Raw genomic sequence first — 15367 nt, forward strand, 5'->3', positions numbered from 1 at the left:
AAAAACGGCGATTAAAGACGCTGTTTATAAATTCACAGATTTGTTTCTACGTGCATTTTACATGTTTGAAGATAGTAGCTAAAAACAAGTCCAAAGACATAAGCACTGGGCTTCAGGCTGGCGTAGAGTAGAGTGCCTCATTGTCTACATTGAGTGCGCGCATCAAATGCACTGGTGGAAGAAAGGAGGAGGGTGCGGAGGATAACAAAAGCAAGTTCAACAAGACAGCTAGCATGAGAATTGGAGCTTCACAGCTGGCGTGGCTGCTTTAGAGTGCCTCATTGTTCACATTGCGTGTGCACATGCCATGCAGAGACTGAGACTGGTAGAAGAATGAGGAGGAGCAGAGAAAAAAAAAAGTCAGAGGCATACAGAGTGCCTCGTTCATCACGTGAAACCGGTCGGTGGTGCAAAAAAAGGTTAGGGAATGCTGTACTTTGCTGAAAATATATCTATGACATCGATTATTTGATTTTGATTCTGCTCATATTGCATTGTAGCCAACTACAAAAGTCGTCAACCCCTACTTCATACTGTTAATGCCTTACTGTACTGTTAATGCCTTACTGCCTGTCTGATTGTCAATCATCTTGAAGGAATCATTCAGATCACTCTTGTAAACAGCAAGTCAATATATCTATTTATCTATCTATCTCTCTCTCTATCTCTCTATCTATTGTCTGTGTGATGTTTGATTTTCTGGCGCCATCGTGTGTTTTGTTCTGCGACCTACATGTTACTTTATTCTGTGGCGTCTTCTCTTTTCGACCACAGGGGGCGCTGCCCAGATTCCACTCACCTAGCTCGTCCAACCTGATTGCTCGTTGACTCTCATCAGAGTTCAGAGTTCGCACGGAGATCGTGTTGATACTTTTTCCGCCCACCGAAAGCGTTTTCGATTTTGGCGGTCCGACGACGAGCGATGTGATGGCCTTCCTGCGCTTGTTCATGCGGCGACAGTTGCCCATGGCCGCGGCGCATTTGTGCCGCATCGTCGCGAGGCTGCCGGTTTCCACGCGACGGCAACTCACGGACAAGGGGCCGTGGGGGAAGAGCCGGACACCGGAGCTCCCACCGCAGCAGTATCAGCTCACAGACCTCGACAAGGCGGACGCTTTGGTAGTCTTTGTCAGTTGCCAAATTTCATTTGTTGTGGTTTGAATTAAATGTGTGTTGTTGTGTTTTCCCTTGGTAGATGCTGAGGAAGTCTCACGAAACAGGTAATGAAGCAAAGTTCACTGGAGGCTGAAAACAACTCGACTGTGTGTTCAAGCAAGAAGAAACCCTCAGCAGCCTCAATATATGACGCCAAAACTGTGCCAACAGTTCAGCCTGTATTGTAAACATATATATGAGCTACAATTACAAGAAGTTAGTTCATGTGGAAAATAATTTGAGTGGTATTTAAATCTACTTCCGGGTTCTGAAGGGAAGGACAGTGCCGTTTTTTGAAAGATGTAGAATTACCCTAAAATGCCCTACATTATGACCTTTCCAGGGAAACTGAAATTGACCTTTTGAAAGCACTTAAGGTGAACAGCTGTTCATTGTTTCATGATCCATCAGTTGAACAATTCATTACCAAAGACGTCCACTTACTTCTATGCTATCATGTGACTCTTCCAGTCTCATTAAGATTTTGAAATTTTATTCGGAAAATGAATGTATTAAAATATTAGCTGTAATGTGCATAAATATTTCTGTCTTACTTAAATAAAGGGAAATTAACCCTAAATTAATATAAAAGCGAAATACTGTTAAGTACTGTTGATCTGTTTGTGTTAGTTGTCGTTTTGGGCTTGAAGCAAACTGTTTAACCAATTACCAATTGTTATTGAACCAGGGCATTTACGGCTTGATTCATGGTCATTCAGCACCTTGTTAGAGGACAGAAGGTTGTGCAAAAGATAATGAAACGTTGAACTGCTGAACATGTGCATTCAAAAGTTTAGAGAAGGTAAAATTAGGTTTACCTTCGACAAGCTTTTTTTCAGCTCTCCTTAGTTCCAGAAACCCTCTTTGTGTTTGTATCATCCCTTTCTTAAAACGACTTTTCTAGCTTGCTTCCTTCTCTCTCTCTCAATACCACATTAGAATCTCAAATTATTGTCCTTTATTGTAAAACTTTCGTGTCAGTCCTGTTATTTGTATAGATTACAAGCGTGTTCTCCCCTGTCTTTGGCAGCCATTGGTGCAAGAAACTCCCGTAGAACATACACATCATCAAATTGCTTGATTCCCTTTTTTTGATTGTCTTGCAGGTTTTCTGTCATGGTTCCGAAATGGTCTGCTTGCGACCGGAATCGGCGTCATCGCCTACGTTCAAAGCGAAGTGGGACGAGAGGCGGCATATGGTAATTGAGCCAAGCAGCTGTAAGACGAGCTGTGGATGTGGCTTTTTACAGGGACAATATATGGCTCTCGGAATAATCATGTTGTTAAATATAACATATTAAAAGCTGTACTTTGGAGCTATTTACTAATACTGTAACAATGTCTGTTTTCCCATAGCCTTCTTCCTTCTGGGTGGCGCCTGCGTGTCCTTCGGCGGCGCCTCCTACGTGGGCAGCCTGTTGGCCCTGCGGCGACTTATGCTGCTGTCAGTGCCCGCCCTGCTGATCCAGGGGGTCATGGTGGGCAGCGTGGCTCTCTTCTGGGTGTGCGCCGTGTCCCTCTACATCGGCCGCCTGGAGGTGGAGATCATCCACGAGGACGACGACGACGAGGAGGGTGAAGAGTGCCAGGAATGCCGCGATAGACGCGAACACAGGGGCTACCAAGGGCCGCCCCACGACACGAGGCACCACAACGTTGACGACGGGGACAGCAAGGGGCCTGACAAGTAGACGCCTGCCAGTGTGTGAGTGTGTGTGTGTATGTTTAAATGCAGGCTGTGTGTTTCACTACAAGCAAAACTAAAGTGGCTGTTAAAAGGGCCAAAGCCAACTATGGACTTACGTTATAGAGCCCTTTTTTATTTATACCCGTTACCCCACGCATCATTATCTGCACTCTCAGGCCACAACATTAGGTACAACTGTGCAATCTAATATGATTCATTGTACTGTAATTCAAATATTTTTTGTGTGAAAGGTGTACTAGAAACACATCAAATATATTGTTAAATTACCATCTTTGACAGTCTCAATAAAAGTTGAGAATTTGCATGTACAGTGCATATACAAATTCTCCCACTCAAATATCTTTTTTGTGATTAAAAAAAAAAATTAAACCAAGCTAAATTATTTCAAAACGTTTTCTCACCATTTTGCCCTATAACATGTACAACTCAATTTAAAGTCATATATAGAGAAAGGATGTAAAAATGAATAACCGAGATAATGTGGTTGTCCAATCACCTAAAACTCATTAAATGAGAGTCAGCATGCCAAAGTGTGTGATATGCGGGTGTAGAAACTAAATCTAGGAATCTGAATGCACATTTCATCTGTAAAAATGCAATTCAAAGCATGTTGGAAATCGCCTTCTGCTCAAATAGACAAGTCTGAGACAAAATGGAACGAATTATGAAAAGTTTGAAATAGCCGTCAGTGTTAGCACGCTTTTAGGCTTCGCTGAGTGGAAACCAAAAACGGGTCAGGAAAATCCCACTAGAACAGCTGATATTTATTTGAAGTTAATCAGAGGCACTTAAAATGGTGACGTGTGTGCTGACTCCCATTTAAGTTGAGTTTGAATGTTATTGGTTCATTATGAGCATAGCCACATCCCAGTTATGAGGGTGTGTTCACTTATGCAACTACATTATTTCGGTTCATTCTTACTTCCCCTGATCACCCCCCCCCTCCCCAATAGTTTTACAGGTTATTTCTCTGATGTGTAATGGAAAAAGTTTTGAAATGATTTATGTTGGACTCATTTTTTTACATGACAAAAACCAGGCATTTGAACAGGGGTGTGTTGACTTTTTATATCCACTGTAGCGTGTGCAGTCATACCTAATAGTGTCCTGTTTGTTTACCAGGGTGTTCCTTTTTTATGTGAGCTTGTAGGTGAGTCGAGTGCATGTTTCAGGTTGTTGTTGTTTTTTAAATCATAAGTAATTTGTAAATGTGATTCAACAAGGGCTTACAGAAACTTTTTTACAGTGGTGTAAGCGTTTTATTTTCAAACAACTTTAGCACTTTGTTCAGCTCCTGTTGTGAAGCCACAGTTTATTTTTTTCTCATGCAACTTTGAATATAAAATTGAATCACAATCGGAGGGAGTACAGTACTACACCTACCACTTCTCAATTGGAGATTGTATGTCACGTCAGGTTTATTTGTTTACTAGTTGGTGTACACTCAACTGTCAGTCTACACATCATATAGTGAAATAAAAACATGACATGAGCCAAACTACTCGTTTTCTTTGTGGTTAAATTTGACTAGAACTAGTCTTGAATATGTAGGAAATGACACTTTTTTTTTTTTAATAAGTTAATGGGATCCATTATCCTCACCAAAAGGACTGGGGCAAAAAACAGCAAACCCCACAATAATTAGGAAACTAAATATCAATATGCAACACTTTAAATTTCTGCCACTTTTTACATTTTCAAATGATTTTGCAATGTGCCATCAATGGAATGGGAATAAGTCTTGGCACCGTGGGCTGATAGACGGTATACGGTGCCTTGTGAAAGCATTGGTCCCCTGCAAAAAAAAAACGCCCTCCCCTTGAATTTTTGGACATTTTACCACTTTTCAGACTTCAAACATAAATATATAAAATTGGTTGTATATCCTTCCATAAATGACACGCCTAATTGAGTATCAGACATAAGAAGTGAGATTTGTCTTTTTATCCCGCAGCTTCATGACAATGAAATAAAACGTGCAAATGAACATGGACCCTGGAGACAGACTCCCCCCCCGGCCCCCGCCTTGACATGCTGTAAAAATTGGAGAAGACTCTATCACACTCAATATCGAAGCGGCGGCAGTGATGTATAAACTGTCCACACGCATGCGGTACATGTGTAATTTTTATAATGAGGCCATCATCTGAAAGCATGCATGAATATATGAACTCCCCTTTGCTATGTGGGTGCAGTGCAGTGGGGGCGGGTAAGGGAAAAGAGGGCCGTGGGGGTCTGGTTTACGATAACCCACCGACTGGGCGAGGGCGAAGGTCCGCGATATCACTCAGCCACCGATGCACCGTTCTAATGTCGACACTCACCTTCTTCTTCCTCCCTTCTGTCAACTCCCATCGTGGGGGGGGGGGGGGTGTCAACGTGACCCCCCCCCCCCCCAAGACTTATCAAAAACTAACCAGCTATTCTGTGAGATGTTTAATTTCAACTCTTCCCTGAAAAGAAATTCAATTTATGTCGAGCGATTATGATTTTATGTAACTTTTTATGAATATGTTTGCATTAAGTACAGCATTGGCCATTTTGGATAGTCACGTGATCATCGTAACGTATGGCGTGCGTAAAACATGCATATATGACATGGCCGCTAATGACAACAAAGCCACTCGCGAGGAATTATTGCGCACCAGGGTGGAATTATGCCCGAGAGCAAAGAAGCACTTCTTCAAAAGCAGTACAGCCACGGAGGACTCGCCAAAGATTTGTATCCAGCCGAAAGCCGAGATGAAACTGGCCGATTTATTGAGCCGGCCGGCTCATAGCGAGTCGAAGTTGGGGACCGTCTACAAGTTGCTTGTTACAGAGGCTCAAATTACCAGTCAAGTCACCATTGACATTGTTCACTCTGGAAATGTAAGTTGTGGACGGTCCCTAACATGGACTGTAAACATCCGGGTGACTTTTACTCTGCTAGGCCAAGCTACATGTTGTGTGCTAAGAACGCTTTTGCCCACATTAGGAGAGGCCACCAAACACCATCCCACCCCCACACGGAATGACATGAAAGCTGACGCGCTGAGGGTTTTACTCTGATCAGAATTGGTGCAGTAATTGGGACAGAGGACGGCCTTTTTCTTGCCCATTACATCAACAAACTTCAATTGAAATGAACGAAGGCGGCTTTCGTTTACGCACGGGGTACGTCATCACGATCACGTGACCAGGATAATGGCGTTCACCATGGTATGTTCTTATTTTGATACTTAATCGGTTTAAACAAAAATTCAGGGAATAAGATATTTTCACCTTTACTCTTTGTACACAATGCATAATCCAATACTGGAAAATGAGTAATACGTCTTGGCTTTAAGGAGAAATTTGCCAAAAGCGGACCTATAAACATCCACATATGTTTGTAAATGGGCACCAGGAATTATTATCCTGTAACCATGTGCAATTAGTCCTAATAGGGTTACATTTTCAAATTAGTTTCATGGTTAGGGGTTCGAAAGCAGGGTCACAATTTTACTATCAAATTATTGGTTTAAAAGTGCCCAAATGTGTGACCTCAGTTTTCAAAGTAGGGCTTCAAATTAGGCCGACTATATAGTTAAGGTTTCCAATTAGGGGTTCAAACAATGATTAGGGTTTGTAAATGCAATTTTAAGATATGGTTCGGATTTCAAATTAGGGTGTCAAATTATGGTTAGAGTTTGTAATTATGGTTTAGGTTAAAAATTAGGGTTTCAAACTATGGGTATGATTTTAACACGGAGTTAGGGTTCCAAATTAGCATTTCAGTTCAGTTTCAGCTTCCTTGCCCATCTCCTCTTTCTTTTCCACCTCTTCATCCTCCCTCTCCCTCCTCTTCCTCGGCGGCTGCATGTGACCGCTCATGTCTGTTTGGCATGCAAGCGGGCTGGCGAGGCCTGGCGCGTCTAAAGGGCAGGGCGCCTACAGGCGAGAGACGCGCGCTCACTGACAATCGCCGTCCGTCTCCGACCTCCCGAGCGCCGGTTCGACCGGAAAAAGACCCCCGAAGTTCACGTTGGAAACGGCGCGGTTTCGCATGCGTTTTCTTGAGAGGAGATTTCTCATGTGCTCGCAGGTGCGAAATGCCACCAGTATGGATCACAGGCTTACATTAGGAGCAGACCAGCTGTGTCCTCCTTGCGTTGTATTTTCACGAACCGCTGCACAATGTGAATGTTTGTTTGTCTATGATGGCGACCAGTCTTAAGGGTGTGGATGATGTTAACAAGCAGTATTGAATACAGATTCTTATGTATGGCGACGCTTCATAATTGTGTACATGCTAGACGCGTTGCATTTATGTTTTATTAGCTTCTCCGTTTAAGTGCTTCTTTGATTTATATGCAATTAAAATTTTAAAACATGCTGCCATTTAGGGGTATTTATTCACAGCACACAGCACTTTCACTGTGTGTTGTGTTAGCAAAACTGCTACTTGTGTTTTGTTGTGTGTTACTGTGACAACAATTTTCAGCAGTAATCAACCCGCTATCCCACACGGCTAGCTAACGTCAACGTTAGCCAGCCTAACAACCACCATCTTAAGAAAAGCCCCAGACCTAGCACCATTAAACCGAAAACTTCTGGAGAAAAGGTTCAGAATTACAAACTTGAGAATTATCGATAGTACACGTATGGCGAATGAATATCCACGTTTATATGCACACAACGCTCGCATCTCGCTAGTACCGTTTCCATCTCCTACTGCCTGACGCACGGGCGCGCCGTGTCCCCAGTCGGACTGCCTCTTATGCGCACTGGCACTCCCATTTTTTGGCACACGCTGAATTTCGGCAAATATGAGCAAAGCGCTGAGTTGACAAACAGTGGGAGTGAACTGGGAACAACCAATGTGCGTATTTCCGAACGCGCCCTTAACAAGAAGCAGCTGGTAATGAAGGATTCTTCAAAAAAAGAAGCTTTCAAGTGCTTTGTTGCCACTCCCAGCTGAAGTTTAGTGTCAAACTAACCATAAAACGAAAACAATGACACTTTGTATTTAAAACAACCGCATAACATTCTGTCTGCTAGCTTAATGCTAATACGTAGGCCTAATAGGAATTGCAGTAAACGGGCTAACGAATAGCATCAGAGTTGCGATGTTATAACACTTTAAGCTACACTCAAAATATTTAGGGATAATTTTATAAGATTTACGTTTTTTATACATTTCCATTAATTTAACTTAACTCATTCACTGCCATTGTCTTGAGTTAACTAGTGAAGTCATGTGATTAATTACAAAAAAAAAGAACCGCCTGATTTAAAAAAAAAAAGAAAGAAGAAAAGATTATTAAAAATTAGGGGTGTCAGACGATGAAACGTTTTAATTGTAATTAATTGCATGACTTCAATAGTTAACTCACGATTATTATTTTTTATATCTGTTCTAAATGTACAATACATTTTTTTTAGGTTTTCATACTCTTGTTAACAAAAGTGGGGAAAAAATGTGAAACTAATAGAAATAGCTCAAATGAATTTTTGACATCTAAAGCCGTCAACGGCAGTGAATGAGTTCAAATGTTACATAAACCGGCCAATCAGCTTTATGTGTTGTATATTTGCCAGTCAAATGTAAATGAAACAATTGAACAATGACAGATTAGTAGATCCAATATTTAAGTGTTCTTATTACAATATTTCAATAATTCAACATGAAGTACTCCAATGACTGATAATACAACACTCAGTTTATTTGACCACTTGTGGCCATCTTCTTCTTTTAACGTACATGTCTGTATTATACTGCCCCCAGGTGGCAAAGGCGCACATACCATAGGGAGCAGTACATATCAATCAAATTGTAGCAAAAAGACATTTTAAACTGTTTAATTCTGTACATTCTATTGAATTACGCCATTACTGTATGTTTTCATAAAGTACCATGGAGTGGAAAACGTTGCCTTACAGAGAGACACGCTTGGGCTTGTTTGGCCTTGGTGGAGGTCTGCAGTCGATCGATGGCAAGTCAGATGTTTGATACAGCTTTCGGATCAGTCTGGCCATAATGTTGCCTGTGTACATTTCAGCAGCGCAAATGGCGTCTATACGCATCCAAACGGCGGAAAGAGAAGATGAAGGCAAACCGGGAGCACGAATGCGTGCACTCCCCGGCGTGCACTCCATACATCGACTTTAGCACGTACAATGGCATTTTCTCCCCAACAACTGCTCTTGTTTAGTATGCGCTTCCTTTGGTCTTGAGGAGGAATGATCCTCACTCTAATGAACTTGGGCCTGCCACTTGAATGTAAAACAGGATTTAACCCGTCTTCAATGTCAGAGCCCCTCCCTGGGGCTGCTTCAGACATCTCACACGCTCATAGACACGCACACACCGGCAAGCGACGGCGGGGCTCGCCTGCATATGATCTCTCATAAGGCACACGCACACACACATTGTGTTTTTGTCTTCATTTTCAAACCCATTTAGTCTTTGTTGAATCCATCAAGTCCCTCTGCGTGGCTTTGTGTCAAGGTTAAATTTATTTATTTTTTTCCCCCTTAAAGAAATATACAGTAGCTTATGATGATACTTCATGGCTTGTTCTGGCTCACGTCTTCTCCAGGGAACAGCTGGGAGACAACGCCTCTCTAATATTTACGCCTTTCATATTTTGTCCCAAGTGATTTTTACTCTTTGCGTGCTTTATTTGAATTTATGTGATAAAAAGTAATACAGTTGATGGGCACAACAATCATTTTTGGATGGTTAAACTTTTGTTCCTCACTGAGCATCAGCGTCGCTATAGTAGACTAGCGAAGTGAAATGTGAGAAGCGGTTTAGGTAAAAAAAAAATAATAATATGTGCGCGTTGTAAATTGGTGCATAATATTGAAAAAATAATAATTAATGCCCTCAAAATGTTTGTTATGGTACTACTATATACAGACAAAAGACAAATTACATTTTTCATTTGATGTTTACCAAGTGTAAAAAATTGGTGTGACATTTATATACATTTTATTTTGCATTGTCTAATTATTGTATAAAACAATCTTCGGGGGGAATCTCGTCTGACACCATATTTATAAAACATATACCTAAGTTTTCTTCTTTTTTTATTTAATTATATGTGTTAAATGAGCTTCTATTACTGTTGTTAGTTTTTAGAAAAAAGAAAAGAAATAAAAGCCAAAAATGTATTACATTTTAAAATTTAAAACACCATTTTGTTAAAACAAAAGCATTTTAATTACGCCATAATGTGTCATTTATTAGATTTTATGATTATTTGACAAAAAATATTTTTCAATTTAAAATATTATAGGCTATACATGAGAAAACATTGTGAACAAGGTTGACTTACCAATATCAGATTGTTTCCCCACTTATAATAATAATTATCAAATTAATTGTGTTTTATGTTGGATCTGATGTACAACACTTTGTTACAGATGCGGCTGTTTTTTTAAAGCACTCTATATACAAGCAAATGAGTTCTCGGATTGTTTATAGACAGAAAGATGCAAGAACTGACAAACCAAACTACAGAAAATCAGAAGAAATACAAATAAATAATATCACACCAGAAAAGAGACTACGAACTCCTCTACTGACTGGAATATTTTATTGTTATTGTCATCTGTATCACTGCTTCCTCTTTTCTCTTTTTTTTTCTTTACATTGTTCATTTTGTTGAATAAGCGGCTGAAGTATTCACAAGGATGCGAGGATCATGTTAGATTCACAGTGATAGGCAAAGGGTTAGCTATTTAATTCAATTAAAAATGACACACACATACACACTCCCGGAATAAGTGCGCTCGCTCATGTGACAAGTGCAGAATGTCAGACATTGTTCACGTCTTCTGAATTTGTATATTTCACAGACAGCACAAGTGAGATTTGGGGAAGAAAAACAAATCAAAAGATGTCCAGGTGTGACGTTTTTCTGACACAGCAGATAAAATCAACGTCGCTGGAACTTCACATATTTTTTTTTTGCAGGCTTTCAAAGTGCTAAAGAATTCAAATGGGCTTTATTTTTATACTAGTATTCAAACTAGGTGAAGATTTAAACAATAATTTAAATCTCATCACATTTTTCACAGTTTTATAGCTGTTCTCTGTGTGTAAAAACTACCAGTGAAAATGACTTGAAATTTCCCTTTTTTTTTTTCTACTGGTGTGAACCCGAGCACATGTAAAAGTGACGGATGGGGCTTTATTCCCAAGTCGGCTGACACTGAAAGTGTCTCCTGACCCGACTGGGACTTTAATGGCTGTCATTTTATGACCCGTTTTTATGCTCCGTTACTTCATCAATGACTATTTATTCCCTCGGCTGCGTGGCGAGGCGGCTACGATATTGCGAGCGCTCTTGCGTTTGTTTTTCTGTTTTAACAGGACCACGTGAAGCTGCGTCAAGTGCTTTCAGTTAGGATTTTCAGTTAAGTGCTAAAAAAACAAAAACAAGCAAACAAATCATAATACAACTTTTCCTGCCTTTAAAAATGACAATAAAAGAAATGTTGAGGATATTGTGCAACCTGTCAAATCTTTACTCTTAAAAACAGTCAAAAATAATCCTATTAGGGGTCAAAAAGGTCTGCTTGGGTCAATTTGAACAATTTTGGGGGGTATTTTTTTTTATTATATAAAACAGTCCATTTTTTTACGGTTGTTTTGTACAAAGCAACAAACACAAAAAGTTGGCTCAACGTCTCCTTTTGACCCATAATTGGGCTGTTTTTGACCCAACTGTTTTAAGAGGATTTCCCTCTAAAATTGAGACAGATTTAGAAGAAATTGGGTAAAAAAAACAACCTAAATATGGGTCAAAAAGGGGCAGCCCTCCACTTGGGTCAATCTGACCCAATTTAAGGTATTTTTTGTACAAATTTGTGGAGTTGTTTCATACAAAACAACAAACCCAAAAAGTTGGTCAAAATCCGTTCTTGACTGAGAATTTGTTTGTTTTTTGTCATCTTTTTTATTTTATTTTTTATTTTTAACTGAACTGTTTTTCTAGCATTTCCATCTAAATGCTCCCATCACTTGAAAAACAGTCAGATAAAAAATTACCCAATTATAGGTCAAAACGGGACTGATTGCTTCTTGGGTCAGTTTGACCCATTTGGGGAGATATTTTTTGTGTAAAACAAACCTTTTTTTTGTGGGGGGGAGGGGTGTGTGTGTTTTGTATAAAACAACACACCCCAGAAGTTGGGTCATATACCCCTTATTCTCCCGTAACTCAAACAGCTGGTTCAAAAATAGCCCACATTGGGTTTGTTGTTTTGTACAAAACAACCCCCCAAAATTTATTGCTTTGTACAAATTTTTTTTTTTATTTGAACCATAATTGGGTTATTTTTGACCCAACTGTTTTTAGAGCATTTCCCTTTAAATCTGGTTTGGGTAATCCTGGTCCTCGAGGCACAGAATTCTGCACGTTTCACACCTCAAAAGACTCAAATGATCAGGGTCGTTATCAGATTTCTGCAGAGCTTGCTGATTGGGTCAATTTGACCCATTCTGGGAAGTATTTTGTAGATTACAATGGGATTTATTTTATTATTATTACATTTTAAATTTTTTAACAAATGTTTATTTTTACTAAACAACTCAGAAAGTTGAGTCAAATTGACCCAGGTAGCGATTGGTCTGTTTTTGACACATATTGAGATCCATTTTGTTTTAGCATTTCCATCTAAACGACCCTTTCATTGCCTCACTCTAAAAAACGCTGGATCAGAAATAACCCAATTTGGGTCAAAAAGAGACTGACCGCTACTTGAGTCAATTTGACCCAACTTGTTGCTTTAAAAAAAAAACTTTTTATTACAAAACAAACCCAAAATTGGTTTGTTTTGTAATAATAATAAAAAAAAATTAAATCAAATTTTGACCCAAATTGAGTATTTTTGAGTGCTTTATATGTAAACATCACAAATAAACAAAAATATGTCTTTCATACACAAACAGCATGACACAGAATATACTATTATTAATCCTCAAAGAAAAAGCATTTTGTTTCAACTGCATTTCCTCCCTTATACTTAATGGAATGTCTGGGCATGTTATTATTAATTATATTCTTTGTCCCCAACAATGTGCTTTTAATTAATATGACACTTTTTTTTTGTAATGATGTTGAATTAGAATACAAAAATCACCTCCTTTTATTTTGAAGGAACCCCTAGAGTCAAAATGTCACCAAAAATTATATAGTACTGCAATAATAAAAATCCAGTGTCCCATCATCTTTTTTCTTTTCTTTTTTCTACTGGCAAGAGGGTTAATTGGGTTAATTGGGGTGACGGTTGAGGGTGAGAGGGCTTGCAATGTGAGCTGAGGGTCATCATGGTTGTTGTCTCTATATACAATATGGCTTCTCTGAGTGGAAGAAACACAGAAGTGGTCCGTCAAAAGACAGTTCATTATTTAGTCGTAAAAGTCTTCAGGGAGCTCCAATCAGAAGTCATCCCTTTTTTTTTTTTTTTAAGTTTCCAAGAGTCGCTGTCAACTTGTCCGGCGGTGAAATAAACGTTCCCCCAGCGGCGACTTGTCACACTTTTAACATCACAGTCGTTCAAGTCCAATTAGCGGCGTCCTCCGAGGCGTAATGTCCTGACACTGCCGCACTTTGACGTCTTTTTCATCATCTCAGTCCTCCTCGGAGCCGGCGGCCCCCCGCAGTCCGTTCATACAGAAGGGCAGTCCGGAAGGGAAGGGGCTGTCCGAAGGGGAGAAGCCGCTGAAGGGCGGCAGGCCGGCCAGTCGCTGCAGGTGGGGGAAGAAGGCCGGCGGGGGCCCCTTGTGGTGGTCCGAGCGCAGCTGCAGGCCGTCCCCGTGTCCCAGGGCGTGGTGGTGGGAGGGGGGCAGCTCAGGGGGAGCGTAGCGGATGGTGCTGGGGGCGTACAGGCTCTGGGGGCCCTGGGGTCCCAGGGCGAGGGGGTGGAAGAGGACCCGGCCCGCCGCGCCCCCCGCGGCAAGTCTCTGGAGGAGCTCCAAGTCGGGGCCGCCACCCAATCCGCCGCCCCGACCGACCGCCCCCGGCATGGTCCGCTCCTCGCGGGGCAGGGGGGACGATACGGGCATGACGGGGGACAAAGCTGGGGAGGGAGGGGTGAAGAGGCCCTTTGGGGGGCCGTCGCTGCTGGAGGAGGAGTCGGGTATGGGGGTGTTGGGGCTGTCGCCGTTGAGGCTGCTGGAGGGGGTGTGTGCGTGAGAGGGCTGTGGCTGACTGCTGTGGGACCCCCAGCGCCCCCCGGTGGCCAGGGCCTCGTGTTCAGTCTTGATGCTGGCCGACGGGGTCACCACGCTCTTTAGCTGCTGGATCACAGCGCGCCCGTTGTGCACCCGCCCTCCCCTCTCACCTCTCGTCGAGGCGTCCGCCCCCCTGCTCGCCTTCCCCCCGCCGTCTTCTTGTTTCAGTTTGTCGCCGTCTCCCCCCTGCTCCCACTCGGGCTCCTCGTCCTCCTCCTCATCTTCCTCCTCGCCCTCGCTCTCGCTTGCCAGGTCCGAGGAGGCCGACACGCTTTCCTCGGCGTGCCGCAGCTCGTCCAGACGGCGGCGGCTCTCAGCGGGGGCGCCCTCGGGCTCGGACCGCAGCGGGCGCTTCCTCCTGTTCTCGGATTGGGCGGCGGCAGCGGCGGTGAACTTCTCTCGGGCTTTCGTGTCGGGGTCGCTCTTCCCCGCTGAGCTCTTTGCTGGCTGGGAGCCTGAGGAGGACGAGGTGTAACGGAACGTTTGCGATTTTTCATTGCACATGCAGTATTTGCGACTAGCAAATAAAATAAAAAAATTATAATTTACTCAGGTATGCAAAGACGCAAAGAAACGATTTACAACTTGAATTTTTGACGTCTTTTTCATCATAAAGTGAAGAAAAAATGCAAAAATGGTAGGTTACACTTCAGCTCCATGTCAATAATCCACAAGTAACTTTAAAACATTCAATTTACTGCTTACTACTCTTATTTTGGAAATGGGATTGGGCTACTGCTCAGGGCAGGGGCGGATTTATTCTATTGAGAAACAGGGCTGCGGACCACCCCCAAATCCTGAAAACTCTTACATGTTTAACCTTGTCACCTTGAACCAAAAGCTGTGACATGAAGTTTTTCAAGACTAACCATAACATATAAACAAGATAATTGACGAGTTCAAGCGCAAAAGCCAACAAGTGCTCTTTAGAGGAAAGCACAAAAAAAAAAGTACATTTACTTTTTAACTCATTCACTGCCATTGACGCCTATAAACGTCCAAAATTCATTTAAACAATTTCACTTAGTTTAACATTTTTTCTAACTTTTGTTAACAAGAGTATGAAAACCTAGACATTTTTTAATAATCTTTTCTTTTTCTTTTTTTACCAAAAGATTACAAAAAAATTAGGGGCGTCAGGCGGTTAATTTTTTTTAATTGTAATTAATCGCATGACTTGAACAGTTAGTTAACTCACGATTAATCACACATTTTATATCTGTTCTAAATGTACAATATATTTTTTTAGGTTTTCATACTCTTGTTACCAAAAGTGGAAAAAAATGTGAAACTAA

The 15367-nt window shown here is 41.4% G+C and overlaps 2 protein-coding genes across 4 annotated transcripts in view; one reads left to right on the plus strand and one right to left on the minus strand.

Annotated features, from left to right (window-relative positions):
• Positions 1-819: 819 nt before the first annotated feature.
• On the plus strand, positions 820-4355 carry tmem160 (transmembrane protein 160). The gene is made up of 4 exons (XM_086079710.1): positions 820-1119; positions 1196-1220; positions 2262-2354; positions 2512-4355. Exons 1-4 carry the CDS (start codon positions 928-930, stop codon positions 2844-2846), a joined length of 645 nt encoding a protein of 214 aa, XP_085935836.1. The 5' UTR covers positions 820-927; the 3' UTR covers positions 2847-4355.
• Positions 4356-12695: 8340 nt separating this feature from the next.
• npas1 (neuronal PAS domain protein 1) overlaps positions 12696-15367 on the minus strand; it is a 61342-nt gene continuing 58670 nt past the window's right edge. For all 3 annotated transcript variants that reach the window (XM_086081177.1, XM_086081175.1, XM_086081176.1), the window contains exon 13: positions 12696-14527. In XM_086081177.1, the coding sequence (XP_085937303.1) occupies positions 13470-14527 (1058 nt within the window). In that variant the 3' untranslated portion in view covers positions 12696-13469. The remainder of the gene's footprint in view (positions 14528-15367) is intronic.

The sequence above is a fragment of the Leptonotus elevatus genome, chromosome 7 (assembly GCF_054856555.1).
Source record: "Leptonotus elevatus isolate MCC_2025b chromosome 7, RoL_Lele_1.0, whole genome shotgun sequence".
Classification (NCBI taxonomy): Eukaryota; Metazoa; Chordata; class Actinopteri; order Syngnathiformes; family Syngnathidae; genus Leptonotus; species Leptonotus elevatus.

Bases quoted from the DNA above. Each gene is read 5' to 3' on its own strand.
- tmem160 (XM_086079710.1), top strand. From the start codon at position 928: ATGGCCTTCCTGCGCTTGTTCATGCGGCGACAGTTGCCCATGGCCGCG. The intron at 1,221-2,261 runs GTAATGAAGCAA...ATTGTCTTGCAG, and splicing joins GAGGAAGTCTCACGAAACAG to GTTTTCTGTCATGGTTCCGA. The intron at 2,355-2,511 runs GTAATTGAGCCA...GTTTTCCCATAG, and splicing joins GGGACGAGAGGCGGCATATG to CCTTCTTCCTTCTGGGTGGC.